This window comes from Heterodontus francisci, chromosome 5, assembly GCF_036365525.1.
Source record: "Heterodontus francisci isolate sHetFra1 chromosome 5, sHetFra1.hap1, whole genome shotgun sequence".
In the NCBI taxonomy this organism is placed as follows: Eukaryota; Metazoa; Chordata; class Chondrichthyes; order Heterodontiformes; family Heterodontidae; genus Heterodontus; species Heterodontus francisci.
Genome location: NC_090375.1, coordinates 174,555,376 through 174,577,884, shown reverse-complemented (window position 1 = coordinate 174,577,884; position 22,509 = coordinate 174,555,376). Strand labels below are relative to the sequence as shown.

At 42.4% G+C, this 22,509-nt stretch overlaps 1 protein-coding gene across 1 annotated transcript in view; it reads left to right on the top strand.

Moving 5' to 3' along the window:
- Positions 1 to 22,509, top strand: part of rnf19a (ring finger protein 19A, RBR E3 ubiquitin protein ligase) — a 247,116-nt gene that overhangs the window by 205,830 nt on the left and 18,777 nt on the right. Inside the window, 3 exon segments of the mRNA XM_068032374.1 lie at positions 88 to 232; positions 8,500 to 8,662; positions 14,412 to 14,526. Coding sequence (XP_067888475.1) covers positions 88 to 232; positions 8,500 to 8,662; positions 14,412 to 14,526 — 423 coding nt within the window.

Genomic DNA, 22,509 nt, shown 5'->3' with positions numbered 1-22,509 from the left:
CTACAATATATTGTTGCAGTACTATTGTGCCTAACAGTTTTTTATTTCTAATTATTAATGTGATTTGTCATGGTTTCTTTTTTGCAGCAGATGATATTAAACCTTGCCCGCGATGTGCAGCGTACATAATAAAAATGAATGATGGAAGCTGTAATCATATGACTTGTGCAGTATGTGGTTGTGAGTTCTGTTGGCTCTGTATGAAAGAAATCTCTGACCTGCACTATTTAAGGTAAGTCTTCAACAGTAACTAAATCTTGAAGACCTGATAATTTCAGAATTGTGGCCATTTTAAGATTTTTCTTTATCCAAGTGGCGGGTATCAGCAACAACAATTTGCATTTATACATCACCTTTTTAAAGTAATAAAAAGTACCAAGGCACTTCATGGAAGCATTATCAACCAAAATCTGATACCAAGCAAAGGAAGGCAATATTAGATCTGGTGACCAAAAGCTTGGCCAAAGAGGTAGGTTTTAAAAAGAGAGATGTAGGCAGGGAGGTTTAAGAATGGAATTCCTGAGCTTAGAGTCTCGACAGTTGATGGTATGGCTGCCGCTGGCGGAGCGAAGAAAATCTGGGATGTGTAAGAGACCAGAATTGGAAGAGTGCGGTCATATTGGAGGGTTGTAGGGCGAGGGGAGGTTATAGAGGTAGGTAGGGGTGAGGCCGTGGAGGGATTTTAAAATCGAGGCATTGCTGGACCAGAGCCAATTAGATCGACGAGTGCAGGGCTGAAGGGTGAACGGGACTTAGTGCGAGTTAGGATGCTGGCAGCAGAACTTGGGATGAGTTCCCATTGAGGACGGTGCACGGTAGGAGGCCAGACTGGAGTGCATTGGAATAGTCAAGTCTAAAGATAATCATGCTCATCATGATGATCATACTTAGGATAGGCTGGGATTGTTTTCCTTGGAGCAGAGAAGGCTGAGAGGGGGACCTGATTGAGGTATACAAAATTATGAGGGGCATTGATAGGATAGATAGGAAGAAACTTTTTCTCTTAGTGGCGGGGTCAGTAACCAGGGGGCATAGATTAAAGGTAAGGAGCAGGAGGTTTAGAGGGGAGTTGAGGAAAATTTTTTTTACTCAGAGGATGGTTGGAATCTGAAGGGTTGGTAGAGGCAGGAACCCTCACAACATTTAAGAAGTATTAGATGAGCACTTGAAACGCTATAGCATATAAGGCGACGGCCCAAGTGCAGGAAAATGGGATTAGATTGGATGGGTGCTTGATGGTCGGCGCAGGCATATTGGGTCGAAGGGCCTGTTTCTGTGCTGTATAACTCAATGACTCTAAACATGGATGAAGGTTCACAGACGGATGAACTGAGGTGGGGTGGAGGCGCGTGATGATGTTACAGAGGTGGAAATGCGTGTTCTTGGTGATGGAGAGGGTATGATGTCGGAAGTTTAGCTCGGGGTCATATAGGATGCCAAGGATGAAAACTGTCTAATTCAGCCTCAGACAGTGGCCAGGGAGAGGGATGGAGTTGGAGTTGGTGACTGGGGAATGGAGTTTGTGGCTGGGTTTGAAGACCGTGGCTTCTGACTTCGCAATATTTAATTGGAGGAAATTTCTGCTGATCCAGTATTTCAGATTTTAGATTTAGAGATACAGCACTGAAACAGGCCCTTCGGCCCACCGAGTCTGTGCCGACCATTAACCACCCATTTATACTAATCCTACACTAATCCCATATTCCTACCACATCCTCACCGGTCCCTATATTCCTCTACCACCTACCTATACTAGGGGCAATTTATAAGGGGCAATTTACCTATCAACCTGCAAGTCTTTTTTGGCTGTGGGAGGAAACCGGAGCACCCGGAGGAAACCCACGCAGACACAGGGAGAACTTGCAAACTCCACACAGGCAGTACCCAGAATTGAACCCGGGTCGCTGGAGCTGTGAGGCTGCGGTGCTAACCACTGCGCCACTGTGCCGCCCAATAATCCGTCCGGATAATGGACAGGTAGTGTGACAAATCAGAGGCAGTGGAGAGGTCAATAGCGGTGGTGCTGAGGTTAGAACTGAGTGTCATCAGTGTATGTGTGGAACCTGATAGATTTTCTATGAATGCATGCCCTTCCTATAATTTTTTTTATTATAAGTTCCTATGTTCACATTTATAATGTATATTGCTTATATAATCTTACGTCATGTCATAGCTATATCCTGTGGCGAGTGGAGGCACTGCAGCACCACCAGGAGGTTGTAATTGCAGCACGACCTGTTTACGAGGGCAGTTGCCAATATAAATGTGGACAAGAATTTGAACTGGAAAGATAAAATTTTACTTCAAAATGGGAACTGAATTGTAGCCTTGGCCCAATTATCTGTTGGGCTCTAATCCTGCTTCACCTGAAGACTAAACTTGGTCTTGACTTCCTGTGTGCACAGGAGTTTGGCTAGTTAAAAATCTTGTGTGGCTGCGCAATTCCTGTCAATTATGCCAGGATATTTGTAATAAATTGTTATATCATCTGTCATAATGTAGTTGCTGATGCTGGCCACTAGGTGGCTCTGTGGAATGAGTTTCTAAAATGACTGAATTTCATTGCATTCCTGTATATGAAAACATCAGCTGACTGCAGGCAATGTCACATGTAACTTGCTAGTATTTAGATGAAATAGCAGGGTATGTCAAATGTTAGACTGGGTATGCCTTTAATTTGTGGAAAACTGCTTGTGGAAGTATCTGTTGGAGAAGTATTCCTTTCTATTTTAAATGCAACATAGATGGAATGGAAATTTTTTATCTTTGTTACTAATTAGCAGGCTGACTTAAAAATCCAGTTCCATTTTAGTAAATTGGATTCAGATTTTTATTACTGATATTGTGGGAATTGAATAAATGAGACCTGCTACTACAATGTGAAAACAAAAGTTGCATACTTTAATATTACAGGACTTAAATAATGGATGCTTCATGCACGATATTGCAGTTTTTCTAATTTAGAGCTCCCATTATTTTCACATAGCTTTCTGCAATTTTTTTTTTATCTGCTTGAAAAAGCAGCCATTTACAGCACTTTAGTTATGTCAGTTCCACTAAAGTGACACTGAAAACCTAAATGAAATGGGAAGTGTATCACTTATATGGGAACAGAATCTATTTACTTAATGTTTCTGAATTTGTATGGTTATGTCAATCACACAATTACCTGCTATCTCTTCAACAAGCATTTTTTTCTTTGTTCAGGCAGTTTGCTTAGTAACAGAGGTATGTTTAGGCTGATCTATGGACGATTGTGCCCAGAAGTTTGTTCAAACTACTGTGCTGTGGTAATTGTAATTTTCTAGTGAAAAGAAATGGTTATGGTCCGAATTATCAGGATGCTAGCAACTCCTTTATTTCAGTTAAATATAATATTGACGTTACATCTGCCGTATTCTTTCTGACGATTGTGCAACACATAAATAGCGATTTTGTCTGGTTTACAAATCATATTTCAAGTACTCGCAACTTGGTAGAAATTTCAAGGATCAGTAACTTTGAGATTCAGTTCTTTGAATCACATCCCACTGCATTGAGAATTTTTCTTGCGTCATTAGATCATTTTTATGGCAATGATTCATCAAATCAGCAGCATATTTGTTTAGAGAAGTTAAGAATAAGTTGGGAAAGTCTACCGATTTGAAGGACGGGTGGAAGATGACATCTGGGTAGGTACAACAGATTCAAGGGTTTATGCGCCCCACCAGTGCCAAATTCAAAATTTGGGACCGGCTGCATTCTGTACATACATTTTTTTGTGGTAATGTAAGAGAAGCCTTGGTTATCATCAATTTCTTTCAGTTAATTGTGTCAGCGCATGGGAAAGGTGTCCGCCTTTCTGGAGGGGCGGCGCAGTGGTTAGCACCGCAGCCTCACAGCTCCAGCGACCCGGGTTCAATTCTGGGTGCTGCCTGTGTGGAGTTTGCAAGTTCTCCCTGTGTCTGCGTGGGTTTTCTCCGGGTGCTTCTGTTTCCGCCCACAAGCCAAAAGGCTTGCAGGTTGGTAGGTAAATTGGCCATTATAAATTGCCCCTAATATAGGTAGGTGGTAGGGAAATATAGGGACAGGTGGGGATGTGGTAGGAATATGGGATAAGTGTAGGATTAGTATAAATGGGTGGTTGATGGTCGGCACAGACTCAGTGGGCCGAAGGGCCTGTTTCAGTGCTGTATCTCTAAAACTAAAAAACTAAAACAAAGTCCAAGTGTTTCAGGCCTGTGTCCTCAGTATCTTGCTCTACGGCAGCGAGGCCTGGATAACGTATGTCAGCCAAGAGCGACGTCTCAACTCATTCCATCTTCGCTGCCTCTGAAGAATCCTTGGCATCAGGTGGCAGGACCGTATCTCCAACGCAGAAGTCCACGAGGTGGCCAACATCCCCAGCATATACACTCTACTGAGCCAGTGGCGCTTGAGATGACTTGGCCATGTGAGCCACATGGAAGATGACAGGATCCCCAAGGACGCATTGTACAGTGAACTCGTCACTGGTATCAGACCCACCGGCCGTCCATGTCTCCGCTTTAAAGATGTCTGCAAACGCGACATGAAGTCCTGTGACATTGGCCACAAGTCGTGGGAGTCAGTTGTCCGTGATCGCCAGAGCAGGCGGACAGTCATAAAGGCGGGGTTAAAGAGTGGCGAGTTGAAGAGACTTAGCAGTTGGCAGGAAAAAAGACAAGTGCAAGGAGAGAGCCAACTGTGTAACAGCCCTGACAACCAATTTTATCTGCAGCGCCTGTGGAAGAGTCTGTCACTCTAGAATTGGCCTTTATAGCCACTCCAGGCGCTGCTCCACAAACCACTGACCACCTCTAGGCGCTTACCCATTGTCTCTCGACACAAAGAGGCCAAAGAAGAAGAATTGTGTCATGCTAGACAGCCACCTGCCAAGAATGAGGCACATCAATTTTGTCATTAACATTGATTTTTAACTGTTGGAGCAAGGAAATGACTTGTTAAACAGATCAGCTGTGGCTGGAAAAAACATTTACATACTAACAGACATGGAAGGTGAGGAAGCGCATTCCTGGGCCTGCTAAGGAGGATACAATCCACAGGGGCCAGGACTGGACCAGCTGGTCACTTGACTAACTGGCTGTTCCAGGGTTTTCTTTTGAACTGGCCACAGAGTTTGAGCTGAGAAAGACTGTTTGATCCTGGACTGAGAAGATCTCTCCTGTCTGCTCCCATCTCTTTCTCACAAGCCTCTGAATCCACTGAAGACGCATGGACCCCAAGAGAAAAATCTCCTACAGTGAACAAGGTTTAAGAAGAATACTGGGCCCCAACGAAAAGCAAGATCTACCTACAATCAAGGACTCTACAGTGAGTTTGAAGAACCATAACAAAAACTCTTCAGATATTGCCTCAAATTTTTCCACTTTATTTTTCTTCTCTTTTCTGTCTCTCTTTGCATGTGTGTATCGCATATGTGTGCTAGTGTGGGCGCGTTGTGTATTCGTAGGTGTCAACCGAATTAGAGTTTAAGTTCTGGTTTAATACATTTCGACTTTTCTTCTTTAAACCTAAGAGAACCTGTTTGTGCTGGTTTCTTTGCCTTATAATTGGAAAGCGATGAACAAGGATTCACCAAGTGGGAGCTAAAAACACTGTTTAAAATTAAATCCTGTTACGCTAAGACCAGGTGAAAGCTGAGAGGGGACCCCAGACACCTTCAGGACCGGGTCGTAACAATTGACAAATCAATCATTTTTTAAAAAAAAAATCACCAAGTGGATCCAAACATATCTTTGCTCATCTTGTATCCAGGTGCTTAGGTGCATCACATGGCTCTGGTGTAAGATCCTGAGGGGACTTGACAGGCTGAAAGGATGTTTCTCCTTGTGGGAGAGACCAGAACTAGGGGGCATGTTTTTAAAAATAAGGGTTCACCCATTTAAGATGGAGATGAGGCAACATTTTTTTCTCCTGAGGGTTGAGTGTGTTTGGAACTCTTCCCCAGAGAGCGGTGGAGGCAGGGTCATTGAATATTTTTAAGGCAGAGGTAGATGAATTCTTGACTAACAAGGGAATCAAAGGGTATCTCGGGTAGGCGGGAAAGTGGAATTGAGGCCGCAATCAGATTAGCCATGATCTTATTAAATGGTGGAGCAGACGCAAAAGGGCTGAATGGGCTACTCCTCCTCCTAATTCATACTTCCATATTCCTTCAAAATAAATTATTGAAAATAAATTTTAATTTGAAGTTTTGTGGTCAAGAATAGAGGAGTAACTGACAGCTATCAAAGTTCTTGAAATTTACGATGCTTTCTGTATTATTCATTAGCTTTATTAAATTTCAATCTATGTAAATTATATCTATAAAATATTAAAACTCAATGTTGCATACATAATCTGTTTAAGCAACTTCATTGACATGACTTCTTGTTTATTCTGCATGATCTCCATGACATTTGTACGGCATTTATTTAATGGAGGAAGCTGAAAGACTGTTGTTAACTATGTAAATATATAAACTACTACATAGTTTTGGGTTGGATCATTTGTGTTTAGTCTGGTCTTCCTTAACCTTGTAAAGTTTGCTTTTTTGGCACCAAAACGTTAAGAATATTTTTCTCCCCAGTGGACTCCAGTCAGTTCCTCAGTCTTCTAGTAGAAGACTGTATGTAGGAAACGTTCACAACCTGTTGTTCACTTGAGTTTGTGTGAAATGGAGCACTTAAAGGAATACTCTCTTCTAAGACCTTGCAATTTTGTGAATGGTCCAGGGAAAAGTTTTTTTTTAAGTGTTTTCAATGATTGTTTTTAAACTTTCCAAACAACTGCCACAATAGGGGCGGCACAGTGGTGCAGTGGTTAGCACTGCAGCCTCACAGCTCCAGCGACCCGGGTTCTGTTCTGGGTACTGCCTGTGCGGAGTTTGCAAGTTCTCCCTGTGACCGCGTGCGTTTCCGCCGGGTGCTCCGGTTTCCTCCCACAGCCAAAGGCTTGCAGTTTGATAGGTAAATTGGCCATTGTAAATTGCCCCTAGTGTAGGTAGGTGGTAGGAGAATGGTGGGGATGTGGTAGGGAACATGGGATTAATGTGGGATTAGTATAAATGGGTGGTTGTTGGTCGGCACAGACTCGGTGGGCCGAAGGGCCTGTTTCAGTGCTGTATCACTAAATAAAATAAATAAAAAAATAAATCGCTCCATTGGTAAAGGCAAATTTAACCAAAACATAGGCAGAAGATTCCAAGTTCAGTTTCCAAATTGTGCATCTAGGACAGCAGTTCAGCAGTTCGAGTACTCCAACTAGCTTCAATTCCCCCTGGTCTAAGATGGGTATTCCTGCTCCAGATCACTGCATTGGACTTTGTGAGGACAGAATAGAGTTTGAATAATCTGCTGTCTCTCTGTTCACACGTATGTATAATGTCATCTTGTGCAGGGTACCAGAAGGTTGTTGACACTTGCAGAAGTACAATTATGTGAGCAAAAATCAGTACCTTCAAGAGAGGAGGAGGAGGGGAGAAAACTGTCTGGAAAGAAAGCACTGACCAATCAGGGTGACCACGTTTCTGATGCTTGAAGAGGCATGCAATTGTGATCTTTTATTGCTTGGCATTGGCTTTCTGCTTCTAACCTCAAACACAGCAATGATGGTAGCTGTGACTTATTGGGAGATCAACCAGTGTTGGAGTTGAAAAACCATTTCACTTTTTGAAATGTTTTTATTTTAAATGGATTAGACTTTTTGGGCCCCTCTGATCTACGTCAGAAGTCACCAGCATTTTTTCTAATCAGGACTTGTTTTTGTATCACTGGTAGCCCAAGGAGGGGAATAGGGATGGAAACTGATTGAAAACTTGATTTGAGGGATAATGAAGTGGAAATAAACAAAGGAACTTACAATTAAAACTCTTTCCTGTCAGACTACTCACAAGATAATGAGCCAGATTTTGAAAGCATTGCGTCATAATTACCATAATTTAGTCTGTCCGAAAGAGAGCTTGCGTTTCTGTTGATAACAGTGTAAGTGCCTTTAATACGACAGTTCTCCCTGCTACTTGAAAGAAAAGTGATGGAACTGCTTTGAGTTGTCTTGGTTGCTGTCTTTGGTTTCAGTTTTTGTGATTTGCTAAGTGCAATTTGGCATCCTACCCTAAATTGTTGGTCGAGCACACGTGATTACAAATTAAAGAGCATGGATTCCACTTGTGTAACTGTTGCAGTGGTTTGTTCCATCATTTCAAGGGTGATCCTTCTGTCTCAATCTATAATTGAAACAATTTAATGAAAACAGGTTGAAAAATCAATTGTTTAAACCTTCTCCCCAGAAAATTACATTTCAGATGTCAAATGATCTTCCGTTTTGTAGTACTTGAATACTTTTAAGCATCTTTGTTCTGTAATGTGCTAACGTTTATGATCAAGTGGTAGCTTTAAAAAAAAAACCCTCATATTTTTGAAATATGAAAAAAGTGCAATTTATTCAATAGTTGATTTTTTTTTTGTTAACTTGGGTTTTTACTTGTGCATCTCTTTCTAGTCCGTCTGGCTGTACGTTTTGGGGAAAGAAACCCTGGAGTCGTAAAAAGAAGATTCTGTGGCAGCTTGGCACGTTGGTCGGTGCTCCAGTAGGAATAGCTCTCATTGCAGGAATTGCCATTCCAGCCATGATTATTGGCATTCCTGTATATGTAGGCCGAAAGGTACAATATAGTCATCAGTATTTGAAGTGTTTTAAAACCTGATCTGGTTTGGAACTAAATATTTAATGTCGAGTAAATTTTCCCAAAAGCAATTAAAGTTACAAAGCCCCCTGAAGGAGGACTTGGAATCCTCTTTGTTCCTGAATTTTGATTCCTGGATCCAAAGCAGGATGACTATTGAATAACTAGTCTTGTAAGTGAGGGCCTTCACAGCAGTACTCTTTTTGTATAGTACTGTTCTGATAAGGAAGGTTTCGTAATGCTCAGACATGGTTAGAAGTACTTCAATGTGTAATGACAGTGGAACATCTGAATTGCACATTATTAATGGACGTAATTTTTTTGGCGGAGAGTGGGGAGGCAGGACGGTGGCGATTAGGGTAGCACAAGGAAAACCCCCTTTAAATTCTTCTTGAGGACTGCAGTGTATGTTTTTGTTTCTGGCAATCCAGTAAGTTTAAGAAACATTTTAAATTCCTCTTATATTTTGTGTGATGTTATAAATTGTTCAGCTGTCGCCACGTTATACATTTTCAGTTGCAAGACATACTTTTTGGCAGTGCTATAAGAGAATTACTGTGAACAACACTAACAAATATTTGCCATGCCGTATCAATACAGTATTTATACAGCAAAAAAAAAGTTCAAGGCCCATTCTAAATCCTAATAAAATTAAATTCCTCAAATAGTTTTCAGATGAGTATTGTGCCCAGCTGACTCTGCAGTCGACTCCATAAAGGCATATATAGATAGATAGAAAATATCCTGCTTGCAGTTTACCACAGGAAATGTCTGTAGTGGTAAGTAGTTGAACATATAGGATCTCAGCCCCAGTTGCCTTTCTGCCTGGTTGCATTGTGCTTTACTTAAACTGGTCTGCATGCTCTCAAAACAGAGTCCCAACAAATCATTGAATAACCTTAAATCCTGTGGTCAATGTGGAGCTCTGCCTGTGATCCTTCCATAGAATTTCTCTCTGAATGGCTTAACACTAACATTTCTCGAAGGACCAGGAAGTTCTATCGTGAGCGAACGTCCTTGTTAAAGTCTTTGTGGTGCAATCTCTCTGCATCTAAACCAGCTGACCCTGTATGCACATTTCTCTGCAGTGTACATGCCTATTAATTTATAGGCATGTACAAACTGAGATTTTTTTTTTCCCAGCTGGGATCGAGAAGTGATCCGGTTTAATCAGAACTTTGCTATCTGCTCTGACTTGGAACCATGTGGATGTTGAGCATTTGTTCTCTCAGCAATCAAATTGGCACTGGGTAGTTGAGTTTAATTACTACCTTAGTACTTCCAAGAATATTGAGGTTTTGAATCTCAAAAACACCCCAGAAGCCACGGCATTACTTTATGAAATACTTTTAAAATTGAACTGCATTTAAAATATTTTCAAGGCCCTTACCATTTCTGGTTTTAACGGAAAGAAATTTGGAATTAACATTAAATGGGACTAGTAAGTAATTTTATAAACATGGCATTATATAAAGACACACATACCTGGGGAGGGTACAGTTCAGTCTGAGGAGCTTTGATGACTTTATTATTTGTTCTCGGATTAATGCAATACTCAAGTTTGCTTCCTCTTTTTGAGGTGAGGAACAAAGTACTTTGAAAACTGAGTGGTTAACCATTTAGGCCTCTCAACATCTGCGTGTAAACAAAGTTCTCACTAAAGGATCTGATATTGAACCCAGCGAACTGTAGACTGGTTTGAAGAGAATTGTGGCCCTCGGGTAACACATAGAAATGGACAGTACTGTGCATCCGCTTATACTAAATATTCTTTGTAGTTGGAAGCTGTTCAGACGAGTCACTGCACTGCACTTGGGCTAGTGCCCAAGCAAAGTTTCACCCCCGTTGTTCTTTAGAATCATGAGTTTGTGCAAAACAGATTATGGGAGATCTGACAAATATGTAAGATACATATTTATGCCATGTTCACTTTTGGGCATACACATGAGGTAGAATGTAGGACGTCCAGAATTTATTTCTGGCTGACCAATGAACTTCAAGCACCTTTGCTAATTTGGTTAGTCGTAGTTGTGGCCACTGGCAACCATGTATCATTGCAATTTGCATAAGAATCAGAAATTGTAATGATTTTAGAACTTTGTAAGATTACCCTATCAAGGTTTAAAAAGGTCAATATATTAAATTTTTACTACTCAATTCTAACTGTAGTATTGGTTTCAGATTTTATTAATTTTGACTGTTGTCTAACAAAAAATATTTAGAACCCTTGTTTATAGGCAGTCATAATATGGCAGACAAGTGCTACGTATCCAGCGTGATGAGTATGAAACCTATATTTGTACTGACTGTTGGTTCACTTGGCAAAAGGAAGAACAAACTACCATTTCTGCATAGTTTTCTGAAACTTGGTGCTTGTAGATTAAAAGATGTGTACTTGTGGAGAGTTACTGATAGTTTGTCATGTGATGCCTCTTAAATATTGAGGAAGTGGTTGTAAAATTGAGATAATCCCCCTGATTCTCACAAAAAGGCCATTTTTAATACTCCAAACCTAAAAGTAGGAAGCACCAAGTTTTTGTGAATTCATTGCCAAGCTGGATTCAGTTTTTTAAATTCCACCATGGATGTGAAACCTATAGTCTTATTTCAGGAGAAAATTTGATATGTTTATCAACTATATCAATTATGACGGAGTGGCACTGTAAATGGGTTCTCATCCTGGGCCAGACAGGGGAACTTGTGTACTTGTTTCTGTGCCTGTTCACAGATCCTTGGGACTGTATCCTTGTCTGGGAGTTAGTTGAGAAAGCAATAGAATTGCCTACTGATGATCACTGTCTCAGTTGTGGTATGATAGATGCCCCACTTAGGTGATCTGACATGATAGAGTTGAGGGGGGGGTGGTGGTGGAGAGAAGAATTAAAGGAAGGATATCAGTCATTTCCCTTCTAAAAGTCTTTCTCTTTTAGATTTGAGAACTATTGAGACTTGAACCTATTTCATACTATTTACCCTTTCTCTCATTATCAGTAATGGCTTGCTTTCCCAGTCATAAAAGGCTTCCAAAAAGATGCTATACTGCGGGTACTGGAACGCAAAAATGGAAAATACTCAACAGGTTGAGCAGTACCTGTGGAGGGAGGAAGAACTTTTTTTTTGCTTTTAGGGACACGTCTTGTATTTTAACAGTAGTTTCCACCTTCAGTTTGCTAAATGTTTAGGGAACATTAGAAAATAATCCTCCTTTTTCTCACTAGAGCCTTTTCTCTAGACACAGACTCCAGATATTGAGAATGACCTAACAAAATAAAAATTCAAAATAGAAGTGTAGACAACCTGGAGGGGTTCACCTGGTCCAGGACATCATAGTTGGTAGTGAGTTCTGTATTGTCTTATATTACTGAAGATAAATCATCAGCTTCACCCTCCCCATCTCTTTTGAAGGGGCAGGCCTGATGTTCAGAGACTTGTCTTCAGTGTTGCTCAGTGCGACACTGTGTGTTGCCATCACCCACTGGTTCAAAAGAGGTTTAACATTCAACTTCCTCCAAATGATCAGTTAATTTCAGCATATAGTTGTAACATTTTAGTAATTATTTAGTTTCCTGATTCAGGAATGTAAATTAAAGCAAGAAAGCACCAATTAAAAGGATGAGGAAACAAATCTGCAGTGAAAAATACTTTATTTTGCTGTTGGGGAAAAATGGTGACAATGTTCACTTTTTAGGTGAGGCTTGCATTTTTGTAAAGGAAGTATAACCTTTAGACACAGTACTTGAGTATGTGTGGATGCAGGCAACAAAATCACTACTTTACCCTTTTTCTCTTTTGCAAAATAAACCATTGCAGTAGGCAGGAAAAATATTAAATCAGTAATAAGTAGATACTGCCAGTCATGGAACTTTAGTGTTATGCAATATCCTGTGGCATTCAGCCCAGTTTAATATTTTGTGTGCAGCTGTGTTGTCTGATTTATTTGCTTTGCAGCCTTTATTTGGTCTTCAGATTGCAGCTGAAATATGGTTGTACACAGTTTAGTTGCTTTGTAATATGACTAATGTATGTTGTAAACTAGAATTGTAAATTATTGTGACCAGTTGGCAGCACCATTTGTTGGTGACAGACACTAAAATGATAGAGACCTTCATTCGAATCTGGGTTGCCACTAAAAGTAAAGCATTTGGTAGGACAGTAGCTGCACACTCGGTTGCCTAGTTTGCCATAGATTCTATTAATATCAATAACATCAAACTGAGGATTTCTTTGTTTTTTGTTTTAAACCGACCTGATATTAAAATGTATAATCCATGATTTTGTAAAACTATTCTGACCAGTTGGAGAATTTCTTGTGTTAAGAACTGCAAGATGCTCTTATGAGGGAGGCTTGAGGTCTGCAACTTGAGCGAGTTTCCTATATATGATATAAAATGGAGAAGGCCTCAGCTAAAAATACGATTATCTACTGGGTCATGTAAAAGGCAGGTTTAAAAATAGAATTTTTAGTGTTACCATATACTACTATCCAACAGGATTTTTGCTTGCCTGTTCTTAGAATTAAGGCTTTATAATTCCTTCTGAATGGATTTGAAATGTGACGAGGTAAAAAAAAAAATTTCTACCAAATAGCTGTGCCAAAGTTTGAATCCATGCTAACCTTCTCTAAATTGGAAGAAAAATACCAGCTAGTGTGCAATAAAATAAGAAAATCTGTGAAATTCCTAGAGTGGATCAGTTTTAACATCAGCTTAATGCGTTTTGGATCACAAGTTGCATTTTTTAAAACAGATTTTTAAACCTACTGAAGTCTGAGAACCCTAACTAGTGTAGGTTAAACCTATTCATGTGCATCCCACACCCCTTTGTCCCTCCTTCACTTCCCTCCGCTCCCTACTGCAGTTCTGCAGAGCCATGTTGAGACCACACCTGGAGTACTGTCTACAATTTTGATCTCCTTACCTAAGGAAGGGTATACTTATGTTAGAAGGAGTGCAATGAAGGTTCAGTAGACTGATTGCTGGGATGGGGGGGGATTGTCTTATGAGGAGAGTTTGTGTAGACTAGGCCTATATTTGTTAGAGTTTAGAAGAATGAGAGGTGATCTCATTGAAACATAAAATTCTTAGGGGGCTCGACAGGGTAGCTGCTGGGAGAATGTTTCCCCTGCTCGGGTGCCTAGAACGAGGGAGTCAGAGTCTCAGAATAAGGGATTGACCATTTAGGACTGAGATGAGAGATTTCTTTACTCAAAAGGTTGTGAATTTTTGGCATTCTCTACCCCAGAGAGCTGTGAATGCTCAGACATTGAGTATATTCAAGACAGAGGTCAATAGATTTTTGGATATAAAGGGATATAGGGATAGTACTGGAAAGTAGAGTTGATGTAGGAGTTCAGAATGATCTTATTGAATGACTGACAGAGCAGGCTCAAAGGGCTGAATGACTTACTCCTGCATCTTATGTTGTTAAGTTCCCCGACTCTTCCCCACCACCGCCCCCCCACCCCCCCGGCCACTCTCTATCAAGACCTCTTCCTTCTCTAATAATAACTTTCATTTATGTAACACTTTTAACGTAGTAAAAAATCCCAAGTTATTTCGCAGGTGCTTAGTGAGATAAAGGTGGCTTCTCTGTTTTCCCTTTTTTTCTCCAGCTCCTCCTCCTGTTGGAGAGCCCAAACTGATACATATTTAGTGGAATGCTGGAGTAACTATAATGAAGGAAAGCTACTTGTATGCCTTGTTGAAGTTTTGTTTTTTATAAATTTCAGATTCATAATCGCTACGAAGGAAAAGATATTTCAAAACATAAGCGGAACCTGGCAATCACTGGAGGCGTGACATTATCTGTAATTGTTTCTCCTGTTGTTGCTGCAGTAACTGTAGGTAAGGAAACAAATAGCCTTTCAACAATGTAGATTTCTGTTCAATGTCATTGGGTAATAGCTGTGTCATGCAGAACCCCACCTCCCAAGAATGAGACATCATAATTTTGTCAAATGAACATTGATTTTGAATGAAAACAAGAAATACTGGAAATACTCAGCAGGTCTGGCAGCCTCTGTGGAGAGAGAAACAAAGTTAACGTTTCAGGTCAGTGACCCTTCAGAACTGACAAATATCAGAAATGTAAAAGATTTTAAGCAAGTAAAGCGGGGGGTTGGGGCAAGAGATAACAAAAGAGAAAGTGTTAATAGGACAAGGTCACAGAGAATAACTGACCAGAAGGTCATGGAACAAAGGCAAACGGTACGTTAATGGTGTGTTGAAAGACAAAGCGTTAGTGCAGAGATGGTGTGAATAGACTGTAAAGCACTCCAAGCGCAAACATTAAAATAAAAAAAAACTAACAGTGGGTAGGCACAGTAGAAACAAACTAAACACACTTTAAACAAAAATCTAAAATAAAATAACCAAATAAAAAAGAAAAAATAACTAAACATAAAAAGGGGGGCCCGTCATGCTCTGAAGTTATTGAATTCAGTGTTCATGCCGGTAGGCTGCAGTGTGCCTAATCGGTAAATGAGATGTTGTTCCTTGAGCTTGCGTTGATGTTCGCTGGAACACTGCAGCAATCCCAGAACAGAGATGTGAGCATGAGAGCAGGGGGGTGTGTTGAAATGCCCAGCAACCGGAAGCTCGGGGTCATGCTTATGGACTGAGTGGAGGTGTTCCGCAAAGCAGTCACCCAATCTGCGTTTGGTCTCCCACAATGTAGAGGAGACCACATTGTGAGCAGCAAATACAGTATGCTACATTGAAAGAAGTACAAATAAATTACTGCTTCACCTGAAAGGAGTGTTTGGGGCCTTGGATAGGAGAGGAGGTAAATGGGCAGGTATTTCATCTCCTGCGATTGCAGGGAAAGGTGCTGTGGGAAGGGGACAAGGTGGTGGGGGTAATGGAGGACTGGACGAGGGTGTCACGGAGGGAACGATCCCTTCGGAATGCTGACTGGAAGGGAGGGGAAGCCGCGTTTGGTAGTGGCATCACGCTGGATGTGGTGTAAATGGCGGAGAATGATCCTTTGGATCTGGAGGCTGGTGGGGTGGAAAATGAGGACAAGGGGAACTCTGTCGTGGTTCTGGGAGGGAGGGGAAGGGGTGAGGGTAGAGGTGCGTGAAATGGGCCGGACACAGTTGAGGGCCCTGTCAACCACAGTTGGGGGGGATTCCTCGGTTGAGGAAAAAGGAAGACATATCAGAAGCACTGTCATGGAAGGTAGCATCATCAGAGCAGATGTGCCGGAGACGAAGAAACTGGGAGAATGGAATGGAGTCCCTACAGGAGGCAGGGTGTGAAGAAGTGAGTTGAGGTAGCTGTGGGAGTCGGTGGGCTTATAATGAATATTAGTAGACAGCCTATCCCCAAAGATGGAGACAGAGAAGTCAGGGAAGGGAAGTGTTGGAGATGAACCATGTGAAGGTGTGAGAATGGTGGAAATTAGAAGCAAAGTTGATAAACTTTTCTAGTTCCGGGCGGGAGCAGGAAACAGCACCGATAAGTCATCAATGTACTGGAAAAAGAGTTAGGGGAGGGGGCCTGAGTAGGATTGGAACAAGGAATGTTCGACATATCCCACAAAAAGAACATTGATTTTAAACTGTTGCTGGAGTGAAGAAATGACTTGTTTGAAGATCACCAGACACTGGGCTGGAAGGACATTTGCATACTAAGAGACGCTGCTTGTGGAGACAAAGGACTGTTCCCTGCTGCAGTTAACCCCGAATGGATTTTGATCACCAGACATTGAAGGTGTAAGGAAGTGCATTTCAGGCCCTGCTAAGATGATACAATCCACAGAGCCAGGACTGGTTAAGCCAGCTGGTCGCATGACTAACAGGTCGGTCCAGGATTTTTGAACGCGCCACAGGACAGTTTGAAGCTGAAGCAAGCAAGTCTCTCGCCTGGCTGTCTCTCTCTGTCTCTCTCTCTCTGTCTCTCTCTCTCTCTGTCTCTCTCTCTCTCTCTCTGTCTCTCTCTCTCTGTCTCTCTCTCTCTCTGTCTCTCTGTCTCTCTCTCTCTGTCTCTCTCTCTCTGTCTCTCTCTCTCTGTCTCTCTCTCTCTGTCTCTCTCTCTCTGTCTCTCTCTCTCTCTCTCTGTCTCTCTCTCTCTGTCTCTCTCTCTCTGTCTCTCTCTCTCTGTCTCTCTCTCTCTCTCTGTCTCTCTCTCTCTGTCTCTCTCTCTCTGTCTCTCTCTCTCTGTCTCTCTCTCTCTGTCTCTCTCTCTCTGTCTCTCTCTCTCTGTCTCTCTCTCTCTGTCTCTCTCTCTCTGTCTCTCTCTCTCTGTCTCTCTCTCTCTGTCTCTCTCTCTCTGTCTCTCTCTCTCTGTCTCTCTCCCCAAGCCACCAGACCCACGGAAGACACGTAAACCTAGAGAGGAAAGGCTCCTACATTATAACAAATTGAAGCATGAACTGGGCCCCAACGATTTGCAAGACTTAACGGCAACCATAGACTCCACGTTGAACTTGAAGGACTAACGACCATATAGTGCCTCAAACTTTTCCCCTTTATTCCTCCTTTTTCTCTCTCTATCTGCAGGTGTTTATTGCGTCTGCATGCTAGCGTGGTCGTGTTGCATATTCGTAGTCGTTAACTGGCTTAGAGTTTAAGATTAATAAATTTCTGTCTTTCTTGTTTAAATCTAAGGAAAGCTGTTTCATTTCTTTGTCTTACACTTGGAGCAGTGAACAAGGACTCACTAAGTGGCAGCGAAAAACACTTTTAAAATTAAACCCTGTTACTGTTAAACCAGGCAAAGGCTGAGAGGGAACCCCTAGACCCCTCTCTCCTGGTTGTAACAGCTGTGTTTATTGATATTGTTTTAAATGCATTATTCTAGATAAAATTAAAGCACAGAATCAATAAAAATGCCCTTTTTTTACATTATTGTTCGCTCCCAAAAATGGTCTGGGGCCCAGTTTGAGTCTGCACTATATGCTTCACTGTTATTCTGTGATCTGTTTAGTGTTCTGATGTGCCTCCCTCCATTGAAGTTGTTTACAAAATATTTACTATCTCGTTAAAGGATTTTAATTGTTTTATATGGACCAAAGGTTTGGTTTCCTATAAATGTTTGGCAGTGAATTGTGAGGGAATAGTATACTTGTCTCATGCTGGTTTTGTTAGAATAGTAATGATTTGCCAAATTACATAATTCCTATCCTTATCAAATATATTTATTGAAAATAGTTTGTCATTTACAGAAAAAAAAACTGTTTAAAACATGTATTGTATTACATGGCTTTATTATTACATTTTCAAATATGACACAGGAAAGGATGCATTTTACGAGAACATAACATTTTGTGGTGTTTCAGGCCCCCCTCCGTAACTTTGTTCTGAGGTCTGAACTTCTCTGGGTGTCCTGGCTAGTTTCTCCTTTTATTTGGCACGTGAGGAGTCCAGATATATAAGTTGATAGATTGCTCAGGGCTTTATGGGTTTGAAGTTTCTTGTTGGTTGCCAAATTTCCAGAATTAAAATAAACAATGGCCATAATTGTAACTTTGAAAAACAAGGAACCTGCCTTTAAAAAGACGTCTAAAGGAATTTTGCAACCAATGGTTTAATTTTGATGTGTATTAATGTTATGTGGGCAGATGTGGCAATTGAATTGTGCACAGCAAGACCCCCACAATTTAGCTCTAATGGTGTTCGTTGAGAGAGGAATGTTGGCTAGGACACTGGAATAACTCCCTAATTGTAATACGTGCCAGAACCTTTAACTACATCAGTGTGTAATATGAGCAATAATGGATCAGCTGCCTGTTATGCGCAAGGGACGATTTTTTTCCTTTCCATTGAACCCCTGTCAAGGTTGAAAGTTCTGCCTGGTAGATCTTTCATGTCTACCTGAGCAGGCAGTTGGAGCCTTGAAAGATGATCCCTTGGTCATATAGCCTTCAGTCCTCAATAACCTTGGTGAGAGGGCCATCAGCCGAGCCAAGATGACATTTGTAGAAACTGGTCTGTGTTGGTGTCACATGGTCACACCTCAGTAATGATGGGGGAGTGGGGGGGGGAACATTGTCCCGGGTGCACGCTGTCAGTTTTTTTTATGATTGGAGCATGGGCCTATCCTCAGGCATGTTTTGGACTCCCAATTTAGGGTACAATAATTATGCAAATTGAAGTAGGACTTCCTTTCCCCACAATTTCCATGATTGGTTCAGAAATGTATCATCACATACTGCCAGTATAAAACAGGTGCATTTCCAATCTCGCATCATGGCCTGAAGCAATTAGTTTCTGAATGACATCGTTTTTTTCTGAGTAAGCATAAGCTACTATTTTGCATTTTTTATTTTGCTGTTTTGCATTTAGTTTAATGCATTTTTAGTTTTTTTTTGTATTTAAATGTATAATTTTAAGTTTTGCATTTTTCTCCAATTACGCTTCATTCTATTCAAAGGATTTTGACTTTCAATTGAAATAGCTGGTAGAATGGACATTCCTCTGAGAATTCTTTAGGGAGCTAGAGAATGAGATGGAGTTCCATAGAAATGATCAGTGAACGTCTGCCTGAGGCTCATTGCACATACTCACTATTACTAAATTATGAGAGTCCACAGACCCTACCGCAGCTACTTGAGTGTATCATTGGAAGCGTGTGTGTTCACCACCTATGGTTCAGGTGAGGGGCCTTTTTCCAGGTTGAAATAGTGCTCTCAATGTACCAACTTTTTGTACAAGCAGAAAAGTAGCCTTGAACTTTTGAAATTTGACATGAGCAGAGTGACAAATGTATCTAACCTGCAAGCCACCTTTCGTGTTAGTGTATGACTATCATCATACAGCTAGCTAGGTTCATTTACAGTGACTTGAGATCTGATGCTCTTGTAAGATTTGACTGTGTCAAGTATTTAAATTACTTCGAAGTAATTCGTTACAAACAAAGCACTGGGGAGACTGTGACATAGTGGTAATGTCATTGAACTAGTAATCCAGATGCCTAAGCTAATTACCTGGGGACATTGGTTCAAATACCTGCACAGCAGCTGATGGAATTTAAATTCAATTAATTAATTCAAAATCTGGAATTGAATTCAGTAATGGTGACCGTGAAACTATCATTGATTGTCATAAAAACCCATCTGGTTCACTCATGTCCTTTTAGGGAAGGAAATCTGCTGTCCTTACCTGGTCTGGCCTACATGTGACTCCAGACCCACCGCAATGTAGTTGATTGTTGATTGCCGTCTGAAATGACCTAGCAAACCACTTTGTTCTCAAGGACAGTTCAGGATGGGCATCAAATGCTGGTCTTGCTAGCAACGCCCACATCCTGTGAAACAATATAAAAAAAACTTTGAGATGTTGAGATCTGTGCTATATAAATGCAAGTCAACCTTTGTGTCCCTTTTTATAAGACCAGTTGTCTTTAGTTGATCTTGATAGTGGGGGCTATGTGCCACTAAAGGTAATTAATAAGTCATTGGAGCTTGTCAGAGATTACATAAATAGACAATACAGAAACAGTCTAGTTGGCTCAATCAGTCTGTGCTGATGCTCGATGTTGCATCGTGAAGGTTTGCCTTAGTGACCTATGAGCATGCATTGAAGACAATGACAGAGCTATAAATTAATGTAAGGGCTCAGCATGAGTGAGCAGTAAACGTGGAACGAGATGACTGGCGACAATTTATGGTACAAGTTTTTGGACCTCGTCAAGTGTTCCACCACGCTGTGCATCTGTTCCCAGTTCCTGCAGATAATGGGCTGAATTTTACCGGCTCCTTGACGCTGCGGATCACCGCGGGGAGAGGCCCGCCTCGACCCGCGACGTCGAGACAGGCCCACTGCAATTTACTGGTGGCGGTGGTCCCTCGGCGCAGCCCCCCCCCCTGGCTGCACGGTGGCGGCACCACAATCAACATATGGTAATGATTACTTAACTTTGCTGATTTTGCAGCCCGCTGCCTCCACTGATACTGCTGGATTTTTTTGTTGAACAGGCGGTCGTCACATGCTGTCCCGTTCACGATCTGCAAAACTGGCGGGTGCTCATTCTGCATTATGGAAGGGAGATGGGAGGGGGTTACACGGGTCCAACTCTGCATTTTGGAAGGGAGGTGGGGACATGCAGGGGTCGAACTCTGCATTCTTAAAGGGAAGTGGGGGGGGGTGACATATGGGTCGCACTCTGCATTCTGAAAGGGAGGGGATCTGGGATTACTGGAGGGAAAGCTGTTTTGGAATGAAGGGAGGTACCGTGTACCAACCCTTAATTAACAGTGTTCCATGTTTGTGAGGGGGTAGTGCTACACTAGGCACCCTGTGTGTGGGGAGGGTGACAAAGGGCAGGAGCATTAAAGTTTTATGGATGGTGGGGGCAATCGATTTAGCTGGTAGGATCTTGATGTGGTCATGTTGTGCCACTCAGTGTTGGCCAAGATGGCCAATGCCATGGCGTGCCACCTAGTTGATCCAGGAAAGCACCTGATTTACCCATCAACACCAATCCATGCCCTGTTGAATACATGCAGGGTTCAACTTTATTTATCACATGGAAATAGGTATGGCACATCCTACATTGTGTGATCCTCTGCACGTGAGGATCCATAAGCACCAGAGGCAATATCAACAGGCAGGTGTGATCCATGTAGAGGCTCCCGGTCATGAGCAGCAGCCCCCAAGGGGAGCCCGCCATTACGGTTGCCGTGCACCTACAGGTCCCACATGACATGCCATCGGATGTCAGAGCACCAGTGTCAGAGGCGATTGCGCACGTAGAGAGGGTGGTGACACGTCTCTGTGCCCTGCTCAAGGATGACCTGCAGCCCTTGGGCTCCGGTGGACATCCCATGCCTGTGTTCCTCATAGTGGCAGCGGTTCTCAAGCCTGAAGCCTCCGCAGCCTTTTAGGGGCCCGCCAGAGACCTTTTGTGGGGTCACACAGTCAGTAGTGCACCACTGCGTCAGGGAGGACACCAGTGCCCTGCACCGGAGGGCCAGTGAGGATGTCCGCTTCAGGACGGACTCTCACAGCCAGGCCCAGAGGGCCATTGGTTCTGGCACCATTGCCGATGAATCATAGGTTGTAATGTTCATAGACTGCACCTATGTGGCCATCAGGCCTACTGCCAGGCTGCCACCTGCAGATGTCACCATTAAAGGAGTCCTCTCAATCTAGGTGAAGCTGGTATGTTAACACCGCAGATGCTTGCAACGAATGTGTGACCGCTTCTCAAGCAGCTGCTATGACACCTGGGTCTTGCGCCAGTCCCGGCTGCCACCGCTGTTCACTGAACTGGCTTAGATGGAGGGGTGGCTTCTTAGAGATAAGGGCTATCCTTTGCAGACATGGTTCCCAATACCAGTGAGAGACTCCACCACTGCTGCAGAGGGAGAGATACAACGCCAGCCACTGAGCTACGTGAGCCACCATTGAGCAGGAGATCGGCATGCTGAAAGAACGCCTCCAATGCCTGTATGGATAGAGTGATGTCCTGCACTACGGGCCAAAAAGGCCAGCTCCTTTCTTTGCTGCTCTGCACAACTATGCACCCAGTAGGTCTGGCATGATGAGAGACATCAACAGGATTCCTTCTTGGATTACGAGGACGCTGTGGACCTACAATATGAAAAACGCATGGGAGGGCAGATGGCACCCAGGCTCTGCGCGCAGGGCTAGCAGTGATGTGGGGATGTACGGAAGTGGCTTATCAGACAAAGGCTGTCTGCTGCATAGGAACCGACATGAGCTCTGCAAGCCACATATCACTCTTGCTCACCTGCTGTGCCACAGTCCACATCTGCAGCATCCCTGTGTAAACCATTAGAGGCAGCAGCTGTCTAAGCCAATGTCCATGTCACTGAGTCCGTGGAGACGCTCATGTGTAATGGTGGTATTGCAATGATGTTGC